Below are 23,431 nucleotides of genomic sequence, written 5' to 3' on the forward strand. Positions count from 1 at the left end.
ATGAGCAACAAACCTGGCTCAATGACATGAACCTTGATGGCTTTAATATCCAATTCCCCTAATCAGCAGTTCACTTGTAAGTGTACCAACATTAGCCTCAATAAACACATTGCAAAAAAAAATACCTTGATACCAGCTCTCTTCTAAAGAAGGTGAAACCATTTTCTCTAGAAACAAACTTCACAACTACTGTTCCCTCGCATCTACATCGGGATAACGCCTCATCCATAACCTTCCAAATGACACACTTTAGCTCCTACACAAAGAGACATGATCACATCTCCCCATCCTGATGGAACCCCTTGAGTCCTCTTGCCTGCGTGCACTTCTTCCAAATCAGCTTTATTATTTACAAAGCTATCGCAACTAGCACCCCCCCCCCGTTTATCTTGCAGACACGCCCACTATCTCTGGTGGCTCTTGGCACACCTGCAGCCAGTCCAACATCAGACTAGAGACTGGCCTGATGTAGGTAAATCTCATTTACCGACTCTAAAATACCGAATTTTACCGATTCGGTATTCTAGATTCGGTAAATGAGATGTAGGAAATAATTCGGTAATTTTGACCGAATCGGTATGATTCAGTAATTACTGAATCGGTATTTACTGATTCGGTAATTGACATTGATTCATATGGGTCTTGAGGCCCATAGGAATCAATGTCAATTACCGAATCGGTTAATACCGATGCGGTAAAATTACTGAATTGTCAAGGGGGACAGGGTGTCACTTTGACACCCTGTTGCACCCCTGATCCTGGCATGCCCTTAGGGCATGTATGTGTGCCACATCGCACAGGTGTACATGCACAGATGTGCATGTACACAGGAATTCGTTATTTACCACCAAATATTATTTAGTGGTAAATAACAAATTCTTAAGGGCCTGTGGCACTGTTTTCAGTGCCACCTACATCTAGATTTACCGATTCGGTAAATTTACCGATTCGGTATTTTACTGAATCGGTAAATTTACCGATTCTGTAAATATTAGGCCCCCTACGTATCAAAAACCAAATACCGGTCGGTAACGGCCGAAATCGGCCGTTACCGACTGGTATTTGGTGTCCTACATCTGGCCCTAAGAAGAGTAAAAATGAAAAAAACAAGACAGCAGGCTTTTTCTATCTATGAGTTTGAGTTTGAGTTTGAGTTTAAATCATTCATAAAGCGCGCGTACACCTGGCGGTTTCATGGCGCTGTGGTTTACTGAACCTCAGAGAACAGGAAGGTCAGGAGGGAATAAGGAGGATTTATAGTGGGAAAGCTTGTAGAAAGAGAAAGGTTTTTAACGCCTTTCGGAAGTGAGAGTATTGAGTGGAGGATCTGAGGTGGGCCGGTAGAGAGTTCCAGAAGGTAGGGGCGAGTGTGGAGAATTTTGAGCCGCCCCACTTTTTAGGCCTAAAGCGGGGAACTGTCAGCAGATGTTGGGAAGATGAGCGCAGTTCCCGAGCGGGGGCATAGATTTAATTTCCGTGGAGATAAAGGCAGGGGCGGAACCGACCCGAGCCTGAAAAGTGATACAGCCCATCTTGAACTGGGAACGTTCCCGGATGGGGAGCAAGTGCAGGGACTTTAGGAGTAGGGTGACGTGATGGACTTTGGCCAAGTTGTAGACTAGGCGGGCGGCCTAGATCTATGTTCCCATGATCTGAAAGAACTTCACCATATTCACAAGGACTGCCTTAAATCTTCTCCAATTTATTTAGGAAACACTTTAATACACACCTATTTAAAGAACAACTCAACACAATGCAGTAACAATCCACTAACCACCTACCACTCCTAATAATAGTTGACAGCATTCTTACCATTGAACCTGGAAAGCGCTGCGCTGATTTTTGGCTAATTGGCGCTATACAAAAACCACATACATCACATTTCTTCGTTTAGGTTATTTTAGATCGTTTTACACTAATCTAAGTATTACTATGACTAACAATCTATATGACTCTGTGGTACATTTAAACTTTTAAGTCTTCAAAACTATTAAATTGCTTCTGGAGTAGTGTGTGCTAGGAGAGTTAAAGACCAATCCATAGGGTTTTTTCATGGCACCTCTAGCTTTTTCGCAGGTGGTGACAACGTGCAACACTGTACTACTGAACAGAAGTCACTAAGACCTGGGCTGCAGTTTAGCAGAATCAGTCCTAGCCGGCGTTTCAAGGAAGTGGGACTCTTGGGAGTACAGTAAAATCCGAATGCAATTCTTGTAGGGCATGTTTGGAACAGCGAAGAAGGGGTTGCAGAATTGTATAAGCAGCGGAACAGTGTCTGTTTAAGGCATGATGAATTCATTTTTTTAATTCATTTATGTATCGTTTTATATAGCACATGCAAGTCTGCCAAAGTGCAGGACTAGAAAATATAGACATGGTCAAGTTCAGCACAAAAATTGACTAAAATAATGAAAATTGTTGCATTTGAGGAGGAAGGATCATGAGACACATCAGTGATTACATTTCTATTTCATGAAAGAGTTACTGAGTAAAAGAGAGCAAAAACAAGATGTGGGCAAGACCAGGTTCTGGGCATCAAGACTCAGGGGTAAAGTGAAGGGCAAAGCATTCAAGTTTGAAGTTGAAAGATGGCAAGAACATCATGGTCCGAATAGGAGTCATGATGGCAGTCCATATCCTGAGGGATGAATAAAGCATGTTGTACACATTCATCTCCTCTAACTGTCTGAATGTTGCAGTCTTGGTGCTCTGGGGGTTTTCTATCAATAATTCTATATTCGCCTTTAGCTTTGATAGTTTTGTATTCTTTCTCATTACAGCGTCACAAAAGGAAGCTTCTCAAATGGTCTCAGCTCCAGGTGAACAAAATGATCCAAACGAGATTTGCCTCTATCACATCTGGAAGTTCTGCAGAAACCAAAGTGAGTGCTTTGGGTCCACATTCTTCTTGCAGGGAGTGGTGCCTAGTGGAGAAAAATCAAGGGCAGCCTGTTTCTCAGCTGTTTTCACTACATAGTGAAGGATGCTTAGCAACAATTTGATCCTCACTGTTGTTTCCACAAGCTACTTGAACTCCAAAGATTATGTGATGTTAGATCACTGGAAGACAGAACTCCCAGTGGAGACACTGGTACCATCTGGGTCCTAGTATTAGTATTTGTTTATTGCACAGTTAATAAAAACTCACAATTTTACACAAAAATTAAAAATAGAGATTAAAAGTCTTTTGACTATGTAAAACTTTTCCTGGCAAAAAGATGTTACACTTTAATAAAATCTCAAAGAGTCTATAGTCAGGTAGTGGGTCTTCCTATTGATCACTGCTATTTTTTAGTTGGAGTTCTTGTAGTTATAAGGCAGTTGCAGGATCTCTATTCCCCTGATTTAAATAATTTTCGCTCAGTAATCTTTATAGTTTTGTTAAGGGTCGTTTGAGAAGTCTGCCTTTATCCCAGTGCGGTTGGTTGTTCGCGTCCTTATACTGTTTCATTTAATTTTTTGGCCACTATTTCAAAATATTTAACTGTTCTACAGTTTAGCTGGGTCTCGTTGGGGTTGAAGCAGAGCATTACTGCTTGCCTGCATGATCTTACACCCTTCTGGTTCCATAGGGGCTGGAGCATTGACCGCCTTACATCCACTAAAGCTTTACAGATGCATATAATATGTATAAGATCCTCCTTTGCAGATTGACAAAGGCGACATGCGTTTGATGGATCAGGCCTTTTCCAAGGTTCCAGGTGATGTGCTATGGGTATGTTGCCTAAGCGCATATTTAAGAACTATCTTTTTATTTTTTGTGTAAGGCCCCTTGATAGGTATTCTTGTGGCTTTATGGCTCCATACCCTTCGAGCACTACCCATCCGTGTGCTCTCCTGGTCAGGGTGGCTCTGTCCTCGAGTGAAGAGACCAGTTTTGTGACCTTTGTCACAGTTTTCTTGAAAGTCCCAAAGTCCGTCCTTGTTTCCCAAAGCATGTTTAATCCTAGGCTCTCCAATGAGTTTGTTAGGTATGCCCTTGCTGGGGAGATTTCTTTGGCGTGAAGCTCAGTCCATAAGTTCGCATTTAACGATCCTTGCTCCGATTCTTTGATTTTGCGCCAACTTTTTACATATTGTCCTTTCCTCTCCACAGATTGTTTCAATAGTCCGAATTCAAGACGAATTTGAGCAGGCGAGGAGTTTTTAGGGAGATGGAAAATTGCCCTGTATGCACGGCTGATAGTTTTGTCCAAAGTGCTTGCATCTTTACCCCGCATTGATTCGCTGCCATAGGAGAGCATTGGCAGTAGGCGAGCTTTTATTACCTGTAGAAGTGGCGCTAATGTCCTAATAGTTGCAGGAACCTTGTGTCTCCACACTTTAATGTCCTTCTCAACACCATGGCTGCAGGCAGGCTTTATCTAACGGATAGTGCTCTGTGGCTCTCAGAGGAATATGTGATTTAGATAAATAGACTTACATTTATAAACACTGCTGCTCTTGGTTGAAACACCAGTACCATCTAAATGTTTCCTGCAGTGGTAAGTGTCCACTTTCCAAAATAACTAAGACTGCACAACCTCCCTTTTTAATGAACGATGATGATGACTTTGTTACCATACCAGCGGAGATGGTGCTGCAAGACCTATTGTTGACAGCAATGCGTGGGATTGTTCTGTGGATGTAGAGTATTTACTAGTTTCAACAACCAACATGGACTCAAAACAGCAGCAGATATTGATATAAATCTCCAGTGTTCTTAACGATATCTATGTGATTGTTAGCCTTTTGCAGATTTGACTATCCGTACTGCCAGTAGCCATTGTGTACTTGAAGTGAAGGAACTCTGAGGAATTGTTATGTTGGCTTCTTGTCAATGCTGACTGCACAGCTAAACCTCTCCTCTTCACCCCCCATAGTGGTTGCGCCAAAGGTCTGCACACCACCACTCTTCTTTCTCCATGTCCCTAACTGCTTCCTTCTTTTCTTCACTCAGATAAATGCGCCCAGGTGCACTACTATCTGCCCTATCGCTGGCAGGTATTGGAGGGAACAGGAGAATGGAAAGACCTTCCATCGATGGAGGATATTGAGAAAGCCTACTGCGACCCAAACAACACCAGGTACTGATATTCTTTAATGCTACCTGGTGAAATTTCTAGTTTTGGTGCAAGATTCATTTTTCAGAATGTTCAGTTTGTGTACTTTTTTAGTATGACATATCCACTTTGTGAGTTGCAGATTGAAGCTTGAGCATATTGTGTGATGGAAGGAGATCTGGCGGTCAGTGGTCTTGTATTGTTAGTGATTTTTGGAAGCCTCAAAATCAATCAATCAATCAAAGACATTTATAGAGCGCACTACTTACCCGTAGGGTCTCAAGGCGTTTGGGGGGCGGGGGGTGCCGTTACTGCTCGAACAGCCAGGTCTTGAGCTTCTTCCTGAAGGAAAGGTGGTCTTGGGTCAAGCGCAGGTCGGTCGGGAGGGAGTTCCAGGTCTTGGCGGCCAGGTAGGAGAAGGACCTTCCTCCTGTTGTCGCTCTTCGGATGCGGGGGACGGCGGCGAGGGCGTGGCTGGCTGATCGGAGGTGGCGTTTGGGAGCGTAGAAGTTGATTCGGTTGTTGAGGTAGCTCGGGCCTTGATCGTGTAGGCCTTTGTGTGCGTGGGTGAGGAGACGGAAGGTGATTCTTTTGTTGACGGGGAGCCAATGCAGGTCTCTCAGATGTCTGGAGATGTGGCTGTTTCGTGGGATGTCGAGGATGAGTCTGGCTGAGGCGTTCTGGATCCGCTGGAGTCTCTTCTGGAGCTTGGCGGTGGTTCCGGCGTAGAGGGCGTTGCCGTAGTCCAGTCGGCTGGTGACGAGGGCCTGGGTGACAGTCTTCCTGGTCTCCGTGGGGATCCACCAGAAGATCTTCCGTAGCATGCGCAGGATGTTGAAGCACGACGAGGAGACGGCGTTGACTTGTCTGGTCATGGAGAGGGAGGAGTCCAGGATGAAGCCCAGGTTGCGTGCGTGGTCCGTCGGTTTGGGTGCGGTGCCTAGGGCGGGGGGCCACCAGGAGTCATCCCAGGCGGGGGGCGAGGAGCCCAGGATGAGGACCTCCGTCTTGTCTGAGTTCAGTTTCAGGCGGCTGGTCGTCATCCACTCGGCTACATCTTTCATCCCTTCGTGCAGGTTGGCTCTGGCGGCGGCGGGGTCGTTGGTCAGGGAGAGGATCAGCTGGGTGTCGTCGGCGTAGGAGATTATGTTGAGGTTGTGTTGGCGTGCGATGGCCGCGAGGGGGCTCATGTAGACGTTGAGGAGGGTGGGGCTCAGCGAGGATCCTTGAGGGACGCCGCAGATGACTTCGGTGGCCTCTGACTTGTACGGTGGTAGGCGGACTCTCTGTGTTCTTCCGTCGAGGAAGGAGACGATCCATTCCAGTGCCTTCTCCTGGATTCCGACGTTGCTGAGGCGCTGCACTAGGGTGCGGTGGCAGACAGTGTTGAATGCCGCGGAGAGGTCTAGGAGGATAAGGGCCGCTGTTTCTCCGTTGTCCATCAGGGCTCGGATGTCGTCGGTGGCGGCGATGAGGGCGGTCTCGGTGCTGTGGTTTGCTCGGAAGCCAGACTGTGAGGGGTCGAGGGATCCATTCGTCTCGAGGAAGGCGGCCAGCTGTTTGTTGACGGTCTTCTCGATGACTTTGGCTGGAAACGGGAGGAGCTAGATGGGGCGGTAATTCTTGAGTTCGGTGGGGTCCGCTGTAGGTTTCTTGAGTAGAGCGCTGAGTTCGGCGTGCTTCCAGCTCTCAGGGAAGGTGGCGGTGTCGAAGGAGGTGTTGATAATGTCCCGCAGGTGGGGTGCGATGACAGCGTCGGCCTTGTTGAAGACGTGGTGAGGGCAGGGGTCGGTCGGAGATCCGGAGTGGACGGAGTTCATCATGCGGACGATGTCTTCGGTGCTGATCGGAGTCCAGGCGCGGAGGGTGGTGGTGGGCGGCGTTGCTGTGGTCGTGGCGTGCGTCGGTTGAATGCTGAAGCTGTTGTGTATGTCTGCGATCTTGTTGTGGAAGTAGGAGGCGAGGGAGTTGCAGAGGTCTTGCGATGGGGTGATGTAGTTGTTTCCGGCGTTGGGGTTGGAGAGCTCCTGAGATGGGGATTTTCAGAAGAAGTGTTTCATCTAAATACTTGTTTAAACAGAAGGGCTGATGGTTCTCAGATGCATGAGTAGAAGCTTTCATCTAGACATGGTACATAAGCAGAATGAATGGTTGTAAGATTAGTGAGCCAGTGGATGGGATGCTTCATCTAGATACATGGTACATAGACAAAGTGAATTGTTTGTAGATATGTGAGTTATTAGTTAGGCTGCTTCATGTACATTCTTTAGTGCACAGACAGTGTGAGTGGTTAACAAATGTCATAAGTTTGCATCCGGACACTGTTGAGTAGCTGTGCGCTCTGCAAATCCCTTTTTAACATAACATAACATAACATAACATAACATAACATAACATAACATAACATAACATAACATAACATAACATACCATAACATAACATAACATAACATAACATAACATAACATAACATAACATAACATAACATAACATAACATCATCTCTTGAAGGGATTGCTCCTAATTATTTTTCAAATGAATTACCAAGATCTCTTCCAGAGCTGTTGGATGTGTATAAACATAAATATATTCTCTGAGTCCCAGTCAGTAGGTGCTTTAGCTCATCCTACTAGCTTTTTGTAAACTTGATTGGCCCTCTCAAATTTGGCCAATGATCTCTTAATGACAAACATCATAAAGGGGCATAGTCATACTCCTCCATTTCTTGCATCCCAGTTATTCAACAGTCACCTGACATTGCTGGAGATGGTCAAACATTGCTAGCCGCCTGATTCCCATTGTCTGTCTCTAAGTGCATATTATGTGGCTCTGAACAGATCATGCTCTCTTCTGCTTCTGTCTCTGGCTTGAAATGTGTTACCACTGGCAGCACTGTCCTTCTGCCCCTTGTCTGAGGAGTCATAAAGACAATGACAGAAGCACAAACTAAGCATGCCTCTAAGACCCTTCTTCATGTAGTTTACACTATTTGCCTCTTCCTCGGCCAACAGCAGAAAATAGGCAGCAACCAGAAGGCTGCTGAGGGGAGTCATAGAGTGCTAATGCGGAGAAGTGTGGCTCACTGGTTAAAGGAGGCATACCCTGAAGCAGAAGTCAGACCCGGGACCAGGGTTCAATTCCCGACGCGGCAGACGCGGCAGGGTCTGAGCCCAAGTGTCCACGGACTCGATTATTCTCACTTCGGTGCCTACTCGAATCACGGGTTCACACTCTGCAACTTTGGGCAATAGCTTCCTTAATCTCCACTACGGCCCCCCCGCGGCGGGATGCCTGGCTTTCACCTTGGGGATGACCAGTACGGGTTATCTCACAGGGAAAAGCCAGGATGGGTTCCCAATGCAAGCGCCGAGATGCCCAAGGGTAAGTTGAGCGCTATATAAGAACACACATACATAATGTCAGTTTGGTTGCCCCATGCATTTTGGAGATTCAAAAACAACGCTTTTATAGTCACTGTAAAAAGCAAACCTTCAGAGTAACCGAATTCTCACTAAATATCAGCAACTCTTAATCATGGGAATAGATCACACGCAGCACAGTGGGATAAAAACCTTTGTGTAGATGGGTGTTTTGGTCAGATCCTAATAACCATGCCTCTTGTTGGGCTCATCTGGCCTGATTCTCATACCCTTGCGGTTAGTGTTTATTGGAAATTACCATCTTTTGTGGGTTATTTCCCCATATTTTTGCATTCACTATCCTATTTGTGCTGAACCCTTTTTTGTTGGCTTTAGGACTCTGTACACTTTACTCCTGCTACGTAGTGCTAAAGTGCATGTGCGCTCCCTTTTAAACATGGTAAAATTGTCAAACACCTAATTGGCACATTAAATTTACTTATAAGCTCCTAGTATATGGTACTATGTGTGCCTAGAGCCTATAAATTAAAGGCTACATGTGTGCTGCAGCACTCATTGTATCATTCACTAGAGTAGCACTATGTGTGTAGTTTTAAACTCCCATTTTGGCCTGACAAAATAAACCTTTTGCCAGACCTAAACATTATTTTGTAATACGTATAACCCACCCCTATGGGAGGACCTAACAGCTCAGAGGGCAGGATGCATGGAATTTAAAAAGCAGGAAATGTATGTTTCATGTTTTTCATGTCCTGGCAGTAAAAATACCCCAAAGCCATTTATCACTGTGGCAAGGCTGGCCTCCCATAGATTAACACTAGTCTATTTTAGGAGGATCACTACTGTGCCTGCTTGCCCTTTGTTTCACTAGCCAAGCTGGAGCCAAACCCAGGGGAAAGGGATGATCTAATCAGAGCTAGTTTTAGAGATCAACAGAGGAGTTGCATCCCTAGAACCTGAAATCAGAACACTCCCGAACTTGAGAATATTCAGAGGGTCGTCTGAAGACAGAAAATTGGACCTGCTTGCTTTAAACCCAATACACAGAATTGTCTTTCAGCTGTCAGTTAGCTGGCCTCCTATTTTAGTTACAGGGACACAATAAGGTTCCTGAGGCCTAACTTCCTTTCCAGCTGACTGACCCAGTTGGACTTGACCTGGTCCCCTCTGCTGGCTTCTGTGGGAGTAAGTCCTGACCTCCAAGTGCTGTCCATAAGGCTGAAGTCAGTGTGTACTTCTCCATGCTTAACTGGATGTTCCACTGGATCCACTGGATCTGATGCAGCGCCCTGCAAAGCTGTACAGCTCCGATCTGAAGGTTTCATCGTAGCAAACACCTAGCGTCGCAAAGCCCCCCAAAGTCATGCCATGCAGCTCACCACTGAGTTCCCTCACTTAATCCATTGGCTTCACCTGATCCAACGCAGAAGCAATGCGGATTGATGCAAAGTCTCACAGAGCTGCAACATGCAACTCACCGGATCCAACTGTGATTGACTCAGAGACCCACAATGCTGTGCAGCTCCTGACTAACAGACTGTTCACATTCATAGTAGAGCAACGCAGAATGATGCAGAGACCCGCAGAATCATGCCACACTGTACTTGCATGAAAGTCAGATGGTAAGAATTCTAGGGGACCTCCTTTATTTTTCTAAGAATTCTAGTGGACCTATCCTGGCCCTGTAGTCAGCCCACACTCCATTGTAGTCAGCACGAATTTGCAACTTTGTCCCAGTCCCGCGTAACCAGATACCCCCAGTTGGCACTTCAAGGCTTTTGAAACAATTTTTACCTTAAACATTAAAAGCTCATAACTCTGGTTCTACTGATTAATTGTTTGTCGTTTTGGTGTCATTATATGTATTAAAATACCCTCCATTTTTCTACCTTGGCTTGGGATTCTTCTTTTGTTGTGGTTTCACTTTATTACTTTTTGACTCCTGCATAACTACTTTACACATTGCCTCTAAGTTAAGCCTGACCGCTTGTCTGCCTTAGAATCAGAGGGTTAAGCACAGATTTGTTTAGTGACTTTTGTGGTTCACCCTGACCACAATTGTGATTACTATTAGGAATTGGTTCTCACCCCCTTCAACCAATAATCCAATTTCTTAAAGTGCTCTTAAGAGATGCTCTTGTATGCAGAAGCCATGCTCTTGCCCAATAAATAAGACCTTGAATAGAGAAGTGGCAGTGTTGGCCCCTGCCCATGGAACATGCAGAGGATTGCTTAGATGGCCCTCTGATTGATAGAGAGCGTCATGCTTTCGGTAGACGGTGAGGCATTCGGATGCATCCCCATGGGTAAAAATGTAGAAGTTGTCTTGCTGCAGAGTTTTGGTTACTTTGCCATTTAAAAAGTAGAAGGTGTAGAGCACCTAGCTACAGCCACTTCCAACAGCTACTTGTGGCATGACAGACAGTAGTTTTCTCTGTTTGGCGCTGGAAGATACGTCTAGGTCTACACATAATTTAGAGGGTGCTTCTTGTGACTTGATACTCTTGAGGCATATAGGAAAGTTGTTAGTTTCTTATTTTGTTTGACACCAATATTGGGGCCTCAAATAGGCCTGGGTGGTAAATTCCACTCCACTCGTGGAATTTTGGCAATTCCACGTTCTATAGAGAACGCAGAATTGCCGAAAATTCTGCAATCCGCGGCGTAGCAGAATTTTTTCCTAGTTTGCGCTTCCAAAATGGGAGTTCACGTGCGCGGGAGCGACTTACCGGGATCCTTGCGTTAGCCGGCAAGTTTTTATATCAGTTTGTGTACGGCCGCGCGATCCTTTGAGAGTGTGCAATCACAAACACGTCAGTCGGACGCGCAACCGGACATCCACGTACACGAACAGGAAACACGCATCGTGAGCGGGCGGGACAAGTGAAACAAGATGGCCGTAACCGCATGGGCAAGTTCGTGAAATACTTTGCCCTGAGCACCCAAACAGCAAAAATGCACCGCAAATGGGTGGAACAAGCAATTCTGCGCTGTTGTGAACATTTTAGAATCAAGCGAAATTTACTGATTCATGCCCTTATATAGGTACAATTCACATTGCCCTTATATAGGCATAGAAATCATGCCCATACTTGGTCATAACCCATCCAGTCCAAATACAGGCATGGTTACTTCCACTAGTTCCAAAAAGCCACAACGATTTCTTGGAAAACTCGGCTTCAGCAGTCAGGGACATCCCCTTACTTGAATATTGATTTGTCCTAGAAATCATGGTGTTTTCAAAGAACTACCATTCCCTTGCGGTTCTTTGGTACATTATTATGTCCAACTTTACGTCAAACCAGGCACCTTCAAGGTATAAATATGCCTACACTTGCCCTAGCAAACACACGGTGGTTCAAAGCAGCTCGACTATCTACTTGCCCGACGCAGCTCGCTACAGCAAGTGCCGAAGGAGGCCGACCCTCCAGCTGACACACTGACAGAGAAACTGTCCTTTCTCTTGCAGAGAATCCAGCTCCTGTGTTTCCAAGTTCCCCTTGCGGGTGTTGGGAAATCGAGCCCCGAGACAGAGATACCAGACCTCCGATATTCTAAAATCAAGGTACGGAGCTGATTAGACCCTAAGAGAACTCTTGGTTAGGTTCTTGGCAAAAACAAACTAAACCTATGCTACACCTTAATTACTTCTTCCCTCGTACTAGACTTAGGTTAGGTACATTTGGGGTAGGCGTATTTTAGAAGCACCAGTTGAGTAATTTTTAGCCTTTGTTATTTATGTATGTATTTATCTATGGTCTAGGAACCATACAATACTTTTACAGTATTATTTTATATTACTCTTCATACTGTACGCATTATACTTTGCAACCAGTATTACGATCGTAGCAGTTCATTTTACCTGTCTGAGAAAGATGACTGTTCTATAAACCTTTTTATTGAAAACGCCCGTCTCTCTATTTCTCTACACCTCTGTTGAAACGAAGCATGCACGATTGACTGAGTAAAATATCTATCTATTGTTTCCACAACTCTGAAGATTAGTTTTATTCTTAGGGAAACAATGTTGTAATGTTTATGCGGTTGTCAGAAACTAATCCCTTCTTGTTTATTCGAGAAAGTTTCTAGTGGCCTCTGAGCTAGCTGGCACTCACAATTAAGTCTAATATATTCGATAGAGACCTAGTCGACATAAGATCTACGTCAAATCTATAGGATATATTATTTCAATGCACAGAGCCTATTGGGAATATAGGAACTACACTACAGCGCTGCTCACGTAGATTGCTTACCGTTTCGTGGAACTTTGCTTAATGCGACTACACAAATTCCGCCTACCCCTAGTCTCAAGCTCCTAGGACCAGTTGGTAATAGGTTGGAAATGTATTCACAGACTTGTAATTGCGTTTTCAGAAAGTCAAGTGTCAGATGGTTGTTCAACATCCATGCCATATGGACATGGAGACAGCGGTCAAAGCTTGTTGAGTCTAGAAGGCTGATGTGGCAGAGGGTTTGTTCATTCTGTGTCTATGGAGAAAGGTGTTGATACCTGAGGGCCTAGTTCATTCATCTTTTCAAGATGTAGGATGTGTGCGTCATCAGTGTAATTTAGTTGGCTGCGTTAAAGGAACTGATCAGAATTGGTAGAGGTGTGAGTCAGAACTTAAAATGAGTGCTGCAGTACTCCAGTTCAAGGTACTTCATCAAATACTGAGCTCCTCTAATCTCAAATGTAGAGTCTGTCAGTGGACAGTGTCAAAAGCAGAAATTGAAGTCCAGATATTGAAAAGGGCTTCACAAGCCAGATGTCCATGGGTGTTATGAAGAAGACCATCCTCTACACCCGGGCCTGCAAAAGAGGTGATAATAAAGATAGCAAACATTCAGGCCTCAGAAGATACACTCTGATCTTACGGATGTCTGTGTTAAGCTGCAGATCATCAGTTACCCCTCCCCAGAAGAGGCTGTAACCTGATACAAAGATCTACTTACCTCTCTGTACTGTGCAACCACTTGCCTGATGCATGTTTTTATTCTATTCCTTCTGCAATAGTTTGGGACATCAGAACATCGATTTTCAGAGCATGACATCCTCACTGAAGCCAGTTCAGCGGCTCTCAACAGCCTCCTCCGTGACCAAACCATCGGATTACATCCTCACCACCGAGTGGATCTGGTACTGGAAGAACGAACACGGGCAATGGATCGAATATGGCAAGCACGTGAGTTTACCTGCTGTAAATATAAGGATCCCCCTCTCATCCCCAGTGGTGCTGAGGAGGGGTCCTGACCGGTGGTGCCACATCACCAAAGTGATATGGGATGTCAATACATTTGTTTTTTCAAAGCAAGTGGTGAATATTGGGGAAATTACAGGTGCTAGCCACCCTTTTCTAACACATCATATCCAAAACATGAGTTTGTCATGATATTTATACACCTTTAATGAATGCATGTTCTATGTCTAAAGGGTCTCAGTGTTGGTCAACTTAAAGTCTTACTGAGCTAAAAACTAGATCTTAAATATTTGATGGAGTTACTGTTTTGCCTGAAAATGTCTCATCAGAAATGTGTGTGCCCGGATAAACCCGGGGTGCACAAGAGATTTACTCAGAGTGGGTCTTCATACCCTGACTTTCTCTGTGCTCCTTGCCAAGACTCACTCAGAGCTGGGCTGCTTAAAAAATGTCTATCTTGGATAAGCACTGTGTTCTTGTTAATCTCACTGCCCTTCATTGTCATTTCTTTATAAGCGATACTCACACTCATATTCTCTCCTATTGAGACCCAGAAGTCACAGCTTTAATAATAACATCTGGCTTAGCTGACTAAAGGTTCGGTTTACCATCTATTTAAAGTAGGTGGTAACTATGTGCTTTAATCCACATAGAATTAAACCAGACATATTTGGGAATGGCAGTGAAATAAGATGCAGGAACTGTTTCATAGAAGATGAAGCGTTTCTTAGAATAATTCTCCACCCACTGCATGGAGCGGCCTCCTAGTCTGCTGATGGAAAGGCAACTGAATAGATGCTATTCGAACCCCAATCAGCGACCACTCCACGTGTGAGCCACATTCAAAAGATACACCGTCATATGGTTCTAACGTATCTCGCGCTAGCCGCGCGAAGCATTATAACCAATACTACACCTTCCACTTGCAAAAAGAAACAAGAAAAAGTCATATCACAATGTTAAAGCATATGTTAACAAAACATTTTCTAAACAAAACATTTAAATGATGTGACGAAACTCGAAACACTATAATCTCAATATCTCATGAAATCCTGAAACCTTTTTGGCGTCTTGATGACACAGCCCCTGGTTGAACTACCAACATCCGTACTAGTATCGAGCTGAGACGGGGCATCATCTTGAGGTGGAGTAGATCGGACAGAGGATCCCTCCGATTTCAAACATTGTCCCCGATCAAGGCCGTCTTCACTATTTTTTCTACTATGATTCATGTTCTCAGCTTGCTCAGAGGACACTTTTACTAGCTGACTTTTGTTCCACCATCCTTTATTTCCCACGAAAGAAGCCCCCTTGCTGACCTTAATCGCCTGTTCAGGCATCAAAAATGTTGGCTTTCCTTTCTTTATCTTGACTGGTCTCTTAATAAAAACCCAGTCCCCGACGACAACAACATCCTCACAATTCAAACGACATTTCTTGTCAACATTTTTTTTCACGAGAATCTGTTTCATGAATACCCTGTCGAATACTGCCTACAAGTTCATTTTGTCTTCACCAGACATCTCACTCAACCATGTTGGAAACCGAGGGGTATGTACTTCTCTGCCTCTCAACAAGGTAAAAGGAGATACTCTAGTGGTACAGTGTAATTCCAGAACTTTTGTTCGATAAACTCCCCCACATCTAAGCCAGACGCTAATGCAGTCTGGATTCCTTCTTTTACAACTTTGTTCCCTCTTTTCACCAAACCATTAGATGTGGGACAGTACAATGCAACTTTTAAGTGTTTTATGTCTGACTTACTCATAAATCTGCAAATTTTCTCTGAAACAAAATGTGTGCCATTGTCTGTAACAATATTTATTGAGCCCTTTCTAACAAAAATATCTTATTTAAAAATGTGATGGTAGACTCAGTATCTGGCGTCTCTACAAAACTGTAAAACATCCATTTAGAAAAATAATCGATGGCTAAAATTACATATTTCATTATGTGATTGAGTACAGAATACGGTCCAGAAAAATCTAGGCTTACTTTTTCCCATGGTGCACTAGGGAACTCCGTTAGGTGTAAAGGTGTATTTAAAGTCCGCCAATATTTGTCAGAAAGGAGACATTCAGGACAATTGTCAATCACATTTTAACTTGATTATCCAAAGAGGGCCACCAGTAATGCTGTTTTATCTTCATTCCGATCTTGGTAGATCCAAGATGCCCGAAGTGTGCCCTGTTAATAAAAGAACAGTGTAACTCAGTTGGCGGTGCAAATCTGTCCCCCTGACGCACTATACCACTTTCAACAGACAATTCACCAGACACCTGGGTGAAAATTCTCAACTCACCATTCAAGCATCTTGGGTCAGGCCAGCTGAGGGTTGTATATTCAATCACTTTTTTCAAAACAACGTTATTCTCACAAGCTACCTTCCAAGCATCCTCGGTTAACACAGAATCGTACTTGTGCACAGCGTCTACTAAAGCCACACACTCGATGTCCTCCATCAACAAATCCTCCTCGTCATCCTTATCCATAAGCATTTGGATAAACAGTCAACCCTGAGATTTTTCTGCCCCTGAATATCTTTAACAGTAAAATTATATTCTTGGAGTTTTGACCCCCAGTCTCATGAGTCTAGCAGACATGCAGTTGTTGTTGACCTTACTGATAATAAAAACCAAGGGTTTATGATTCGTAAACAATTTAAAACTTCGTCCCCAAATATACATCTTAAACTTTTGAACAGCCCACACGCATGTCAATGCTTCTCTCTCTATTGTACTGTACTGCTGTTTGAATTGTTTAAGTGAGCTTGATGCGAACGCCACAGTGTGCTCCTGACCATCCACTCTCTCTCTGTACCGCTCCAAGCCCGTAAACCCTGGCATCCACGGTTATAAGAGAAACACTATCATCCCTGAATGCATGCAAAGATTGAGCAGATACAATCAATTTGTTTCACTTTTCCAATTCCTCGGTCCATTTCAATATTTGACCCTTTCTAAGCAATACCCGTAAAGGTTCTACTGTTTGAGCATAACAAGGAACAAATCTGGCATAATATTCAGCCATGCCGAGAAATGAGCATAATGCATCCTTGTCTGTCGGTGCTTTTGCCTCTTCAATTGCCCTTAGTACTGAAAATGTTGGTTTAATTTCATGACATGGCCTAAATATTCTAACTCTTGTACAGCAAATTAACACTTATCTGCCCTCACTGTCATCTCTCTAGTCTTCAGAATAGACAGCATTTGTCGTAAAATGGAGTTATGTTCTTCGAAAGATTTAGCATAGATCAGTATATCATCCAAATATGCTTGTACTCCTTTAATATTATGAAATAATGTGTCCGTATGTTTCTGAAATATGCTACCAGCTTATGCGAGGTCGAAAGGTAGGCAAAAAAATGTTTAGGCCCCAAAAGGAGTCACAAATGTGGTCAGGTCTTGCGACTCAACAGACAAAGCCACTTGATGGTAGGCTGTTCTAAGATCAATCAAAGAAAGACACTTTGCTGCCCCAAGGTTTGCCAACAACTCATGGATTCTGGGCAGTGGGTGGCAATCCACTATTATGTTTTTATCAAGAGCTCGCAAATCCGCACTAAGTCTGATCTCACCTGACCTCTTGCGTGCTACCACAATGGGAGCCACCCACTGAGATTAATCTGGGCTTTTAATGATGCCCTGCGCAGATACACTTTGTAACATACACTTCAGTTCCTCCCTGACACTCATGGGAACGGAACGTACTTTATGCACCACAGGCTGGGCATCAGGGGCATCAGGTACTAATCTTATGTGGTGTTCCATTCCTTTGACCAGACCAACTTGCTCACTAAACACAGATTTGAATTCAGAAAATACATCTTTCAATATATCACCCTCAACTTCCGGTTTAGTGCACTCCACTTGACAAACAGGCAATTCCCCCACTTTGATTGGATTTTCCTCCCCAGGGCCTAAATACAGACCCATGAGAGCCAAATCTTTCCAGCCGATAATGTTTTTCCCATTTTTGGCCACATAAACCTTGGTTTCAGTTTCTCTTCCTGAACATTGTACCACTCCCAAGAAATACCTAATCATGTTGATATCCTTCTCTCCGAAAGCTTTAGGATTAACGTCGGACTGTAATTACTTAACCCTCTTTTTCCAAAAATCTGTGAATCTGGTGTCCCTTAAAATGGTAATTGGTGAACCAGAACCGGTCATTACTGATGTATGTTATCGATCGAAGCCGAACACAAAGGACCCTGTTCGAGGCATATGAGCTGCAGATCTCACTCTTAGCATTAGATCGCCATCTGGTGTTGGGCTCAGATGTTTGAAGGTTGTCTTGGAAGAAGTCTTTGTAGCCATGAGATAGGTGACTCCTCTCTTGGACGATAGTGTGCATGGCAATTGACTCCATCCTTAGATTGTTTTTTTCCGCCATATGGTTCGGATGCAACTTTTGCGCTCTGGTTCGAAATCTATATTTCAAACTACTTCGACGTGAAAAGCTTCCACAACTCTTCGGATTGACCTCGAACATCTTAAACTTCGCCTATCCATGCTGTGAGGCCTACGGCTAATGGAAAGGATGCCATTAAAGAAATGCCACCAGTGTGGAGCAAAATTCCAGCACAGTGACCATCACAAGGTCTGCATTCTGTGCCTATCACCTGAACACGACGTATCCAGCTGTCCAGCCTGTGCAACCTTTCGATCGAAGAAGACCATTCAGGTTCGAAGGGCTCATCGACACATCATGCAGAGATCAGCTCCCGAACCAGTGTACATCTTCGACGAAGGCCCAGATGTCCCAGAAGAAGATTCCGAAGATCTCCAAATCATATCAGAGGCAGAAGACTCGGACGACCCCATCACCCATGGCCAACGTACTACTGCCCCTACCCTGACCCCACCACCAAAATCGAAGGCAATGGTCAAACCGAAAACTCACTTCAGAATCCCTGCCTTCGAGCCCGTCTCCGAAGAAAAAAGAAAGGCCTTCCGATAGCTCGGGACCAAGCATTCCGCACGTACCAATCCCACCGGCACCTTCGGCACTGAAACCAAAAGAAGTCTCGACTCGGAAATCAGTTCCGACGCCTCCCACCTCTAAGGACAAATCGGGCACGAAAAACTCCAAGTCCGCGGATAAACCGGCTTCGAAATTTCAAAGCCTAAAGATCCTAGTTCGGCTGCAAAACCAAAAGCCTCAGAACCAAAAGCTAAGTCTAAGGACTATATCAAGCCTCCTAAGGCGAAAGACAAAAGTCAACACCAACCCCGCTCGGAACCAAAAAAATTGGCACCAATAGCTCTTCCTGAGGAAGAGGAGCTTTTTCATCAGGAAAAAGATTTAAATTGATCCAGAAACAGGACATGTCGGATATATGATGTTACAACGCGGACTTTTACTCCGCATACCGTTACAACGCGGTTTTTACAACGCGGATACTGTAACAACGCATGTATTTACAACGCATTTTTTTACAACGCAGGTACCTTTACAACGCAGACCATTACAACGTAAGTATTGGTAAGTATATGTTAATATTAATAATATAATAGTAACTTAATTTTAAAAATATAATTTAATGTAATTTTAAATAATTTAATTTCCGTTAATTATTTTAAATTTAAATTAATATTACTTTATTTTTACCATGTACCCCTGTACCCCAGAAACTGAAAACTGACCCTAAACCCCAAAAATAAATTAAAGTAATTTTATGAAATATAATTTAAATTAATTAATGAAAATAAAAAAATATAACTTTATTTTTACCCTGTACCCCTGTACCCCAAAAACTCAAAACTGACCCTCAACCCCAAAAATAATGCAATGTAATTTAATTTAATTTATTTACTATTAAATAATTTAATTTAAAATTAAATTTAATTTATTTTTACCCTGTACCCCAAAAACTGAAAACTGACCCTGAACCCTAAAAATACCCCTTTACCCAAAAACTGAAAACTGACCCTGAACCCTAAAAATACCCCTTTACCCAAAAACTGAAAACTGACCCTGAACCCTAAAAATACCCCTTTACCCAAAAACTGAAAACTGACCCTAAACCCTAAAAATACCCCTTTACCCAAAAACTGAAAACTGACCCTGAACCCTAAAAATACCCCTTTACCCAAAAACTGAAAACTGACCCTGAACCCTAAAAATACCCCTTTACCCAAAAACTGAAAACTGACCCTGAACCCTAAAAATACCCCTTTACCCAAAAACTGAAAACTGACCCTGAACCCTAAAAATACCCCTTTACCCAAAAACTGAAAACTGACCCTGAACCCTAAAAATACCCCTTTACCCAAAAACTGAAAACTGACCCTGAACCCTAAAAATACCCCTTTACCCAAAAACTGAAAACTGACCCTGAACCCTAAAAATACCCCTTTACCCAAAAACTAAAAACTGGCCCTGAACCCTAAAAATACCCCTTTACCCAAAAACTGAAAACTGACCCTGAACCCTAAAAATACCCCTTTACCCAAAAACTGAAAACTGACCCTGAACCCTAAAAATACCCCTTTACCCAAAAACTGAAAACTGACCCTGAACCCTAAAAATACCCCTTTACCTAAAAACTGAAAACTGACCCTAACCCCTAAAAATACCCCTTTACCCCAAACATATAACATTTAAAAAATAACTATATACTTACCAATACTTACGTTGTAATGGTATGCGTTGTAAAGGTACCTGCGTTGTAAAAACATGAGTTGTAACAGTATCCGCGTTGTAATGGATGCGTTGTAACAGTAGTGCGTTGTAAAAAATGCGTTGTAACAGGTGCACACCGGACATGTCACCACTGTGCCATATAGGAAGAGGAAGTTGGACACAGACGTTTCGGTCTTCTATCGTGCGAATCCTTTGGACCATCTTCAGAACAACACAATCTGCATTTAGCAATGACCCCCTAAGAGAACACAATGCATATTATTACTTTTGTGTTGACCATCCACATTTAAATGCAGTGATTCAAGATAACCTGTGTAAAATATATGAAGAACAACATATCAACATGATTGAGTACACTAATAACAAGCCATTATTTAATTCACATCTCAGACTTATTTCTCTTCAAACAAGAAAGAAACATGAAAGAAATATCACATGAGTATAGATGATCTAATACTCATTATTTACTTCCAACAACTGGTAAGACAACCATTTTGTCTCAATAGAAGAGAGATACTTCATGATTTAAACGACAACAAGCCTAATCTGAATTACTTTTTTGCAGAGATTTCTTTGTATTGTGCAAAGGGAGATGCTTCACATTTTAAACAAACATGAGTTAAAAACAGATTTCTTACTTACAAAACCTGGTCAATGGTTCAGACCTTGGCAGTGTGGCATAGACTGGTGTTCCTGATTGTATTCTAAAACCAAATCAATTCATTAATCTGCTGTTATGTATCATTTTAGGACCCTATTGTAAGTTTCCCGATTCATGCCCTTATATAGGTATAAATCACCATATCCTTATATAGGCATAGAAATCATAACCATATTTAGGCATAGCTCAATCAGTCCAAATACGGCAGGGCTACTTTCACTAATTCCAAAAATCCACAACGATTTCTTGGAAAAACCCGCCTTCAGCAGTCAGGGACTTCCCCTTTCTTGAGTATTGATTTATCCAATAACTCATGGAGTTTTCAAAGAACTGAGACTCTTTTTTTTTTAAATATTTTTTTTTTTGGTGTAAGATTTTTATTGACAGTTATCATCCAAGTAACAGCAGTACATTTAGGCAGTAAGCATGTCGTAAGGTAAGGCAACATTTTGTACTTCACACAGCTATTCAGCCGACAACCCTCCGGTCCGGCAGCGAATGTTGAAGATGATACGGTAGGTCAACAGGATGTAGTGTTCGGAGCCATGAAATCTTACATTTTCAAGTCCATTTTTTCATTTTTGTAAAAGAGAAACCAAACCAAACTTAAAGGCTCATTTGTATTGAATAGTCACAAAAGCAACCAGAAAAAAGGCTGTCAATAAAGTATGCCGATCCCAATCACCCAGGTAAATACCCCTCCCCCCCCCAAGCACTTATGTGAAATGAAATCCCCATCAACAAGGTTACAGTTCCGATCCCACCCCAGAGCACCCTTCAGGTCAATCAATCATTTCCTCCTCATCGTCCGAATCTTCGTCATCATCCTCCTGCAGCGGTTCACACAGGTCCCCTCTATATCTATTCCACGCCTCCCATACCTTGTTCCATTTCTTTGGGTTGGCTCTCATTTTATATACAGTTCTTTCAGTTAGCATCAATTTGTCCATGGTCTTGCACCACAACGCCAAAGTAGGTACTCCCGTCACCCCCCATCTTTGCGCTACATCGCGCTTGGCCACCATTGTACCAATTGTGACCCACTGCTGTTGTCTAAGGTTAAGGTCAGTGCCCTCCCATATATTCAAGAGACAGAGGCGCGGCTCCGGTGTGAGGGAGGTATCAAGGGCCTGGGATACTGTACGCATGACCTGTTGCCAATATCTGACAATGAGAGGGCAATCCCACAGTGTATGTAATAACGTGCCGTCTTCCCCGCATCCCCTGAGACAGTGAGGGGTGTCAGCCCTATGTATTCTGTGGAGGGTGGTCCTCGTGTAATATACTCTGTGCAGTACTTTTAACTGTATGAGTCGGAACCTAGCCGATACCCCTGCCTCCCTTGGAGACGCCATAGCAGCATTCCAATCCGTGTCATCCATAGCTCCCAACTCATCCTCCCACTTTTCTCGCAGTTTCTGCAAGGGGTCTGGGAGATTATTGAGCAGTTTGCGATATGTGAGTGAGGTGGCCCGTGTCTGCAAAAAGTCCGTAAGAAGCCGGTCTTCCAGGGGTGAGGACTCCGGGACAGTGGTCCCTGGTTCCAACACCGCCAGCAGAGCGTGCCTGATTTGAATGTATCTGTATGTTTCAGTGGGGCCTAGGGCATACTGCTGTTGTAGTTGCGCAAAGGGAATCACCCCTGAGGACGTCCAAAGATCCCCCACCGTTGAAATGCCTATATTATCCCACTGGGTGAATCCCTTACTGGACCTAAGGCAGCCCAGTTTTTTGGTGTCCCAAAGCGGGGTAAGTTTCGTGATGACCCCCTTCCATTTCAGCCGAGTAAGCGCCTTGTACCATAAGGTAACTGTATGTTTAGTAGGGCCAATCAGTCCTTTGAGGAGACTTGGGTTATATAAAGGGGCTAACAGACTTTGCGTTCCCAGTTGGGCCCTATCAGCCAGATAAGCCGGGTCATCGTGTGGTGCGTGGAGCCATTGGTTGAGTACCTTGAGTTGAGATGCCCAGTAGTAAAGTTGTATATTTGGTAGCGCTATTCCCCCATCGTACCAACCACGGTTGAGTTTGAGGTGAGCAATTCTCGGAGGACGCTCACCCCATAGCAGGGTAGTGACAACTGCGGTGACTTTATGGAAATAGGAGGGCGGAATTACATCTGGGGTATTTTCCAGAACATACAGGAGGCGTGGAAGTGCCATCATTTTAAACAGGGCAGCACGTCCCAAGAGCGTGAGTGGCAGGGATGACCAATGTCGTGCGTCTGCCTTCAAGCGAAGGAGGGGGGGTGCCAGGTTCCGGTCGTAGAACACGGCCGTGTCGTTGGTGACATGAATGCCCAAGTATTTAAAGGAGACATCGGTCAATACTAGAGGACAGTGTTCAGGGAGGGCTGGCATAGGGCCCTTTAGGACATAAAGGACCGATTTCGTCCAGTTAATAGTATAGCCGGAGGCTGAGCCATGTTTATCGCAAAGTGCCAGTAATATCGGAACACTCGATTCGGGGGCAGATAAGTAGACCAACATATCATCGGCATATAA

The 23,431-nt window shown here is 43.8% G+C and overlaps 1 protein-coding gene across 1 annotated transcript in view; it reads left to right on the plus strand.

Moving 5' to 3' along the window:
• LOC147734642 (protein mono-ADP-ribosyltransferase PARP12-like) overlaps positions 1-23,431 on the plus strand; it is a 335,778-nt gene that overhangs the window by 203,215 nt on the left and 109,132 nt on the right. Inside the window, exons 4-6 of the mRNA XM_086952938.1 lie at positions 2,781-2,882; positions 4,940-5,066; positions 13,435-13,603. Coding sequence (XP_086809064.1) covers positions 2,781-2,882; positions 4,940-5,066; positions 13,435-13,603 — 398 coding nt within the window. The remainder of the gene's footprint in view (positions 1-2,780; positions 2,883-4,939; positions 5,067-13,434; positions 13,604-23,431) is intronic.

This window comes from Lissotriton vulgaris, chromosome 1_2, assembly GCF_964263255.1.
Source record: "Lissotriton vulgaris chromosome 1_2, aLisVul1.2, whole genome shotgun sequence".
Classification (NCBI taxonomy): domain Eukaryota; kingdom Metazoa; phylum Chordata; class Amphibia; order Caudata; family Salamandridae; genus Lissotriton; species Lissotriton vulgaris.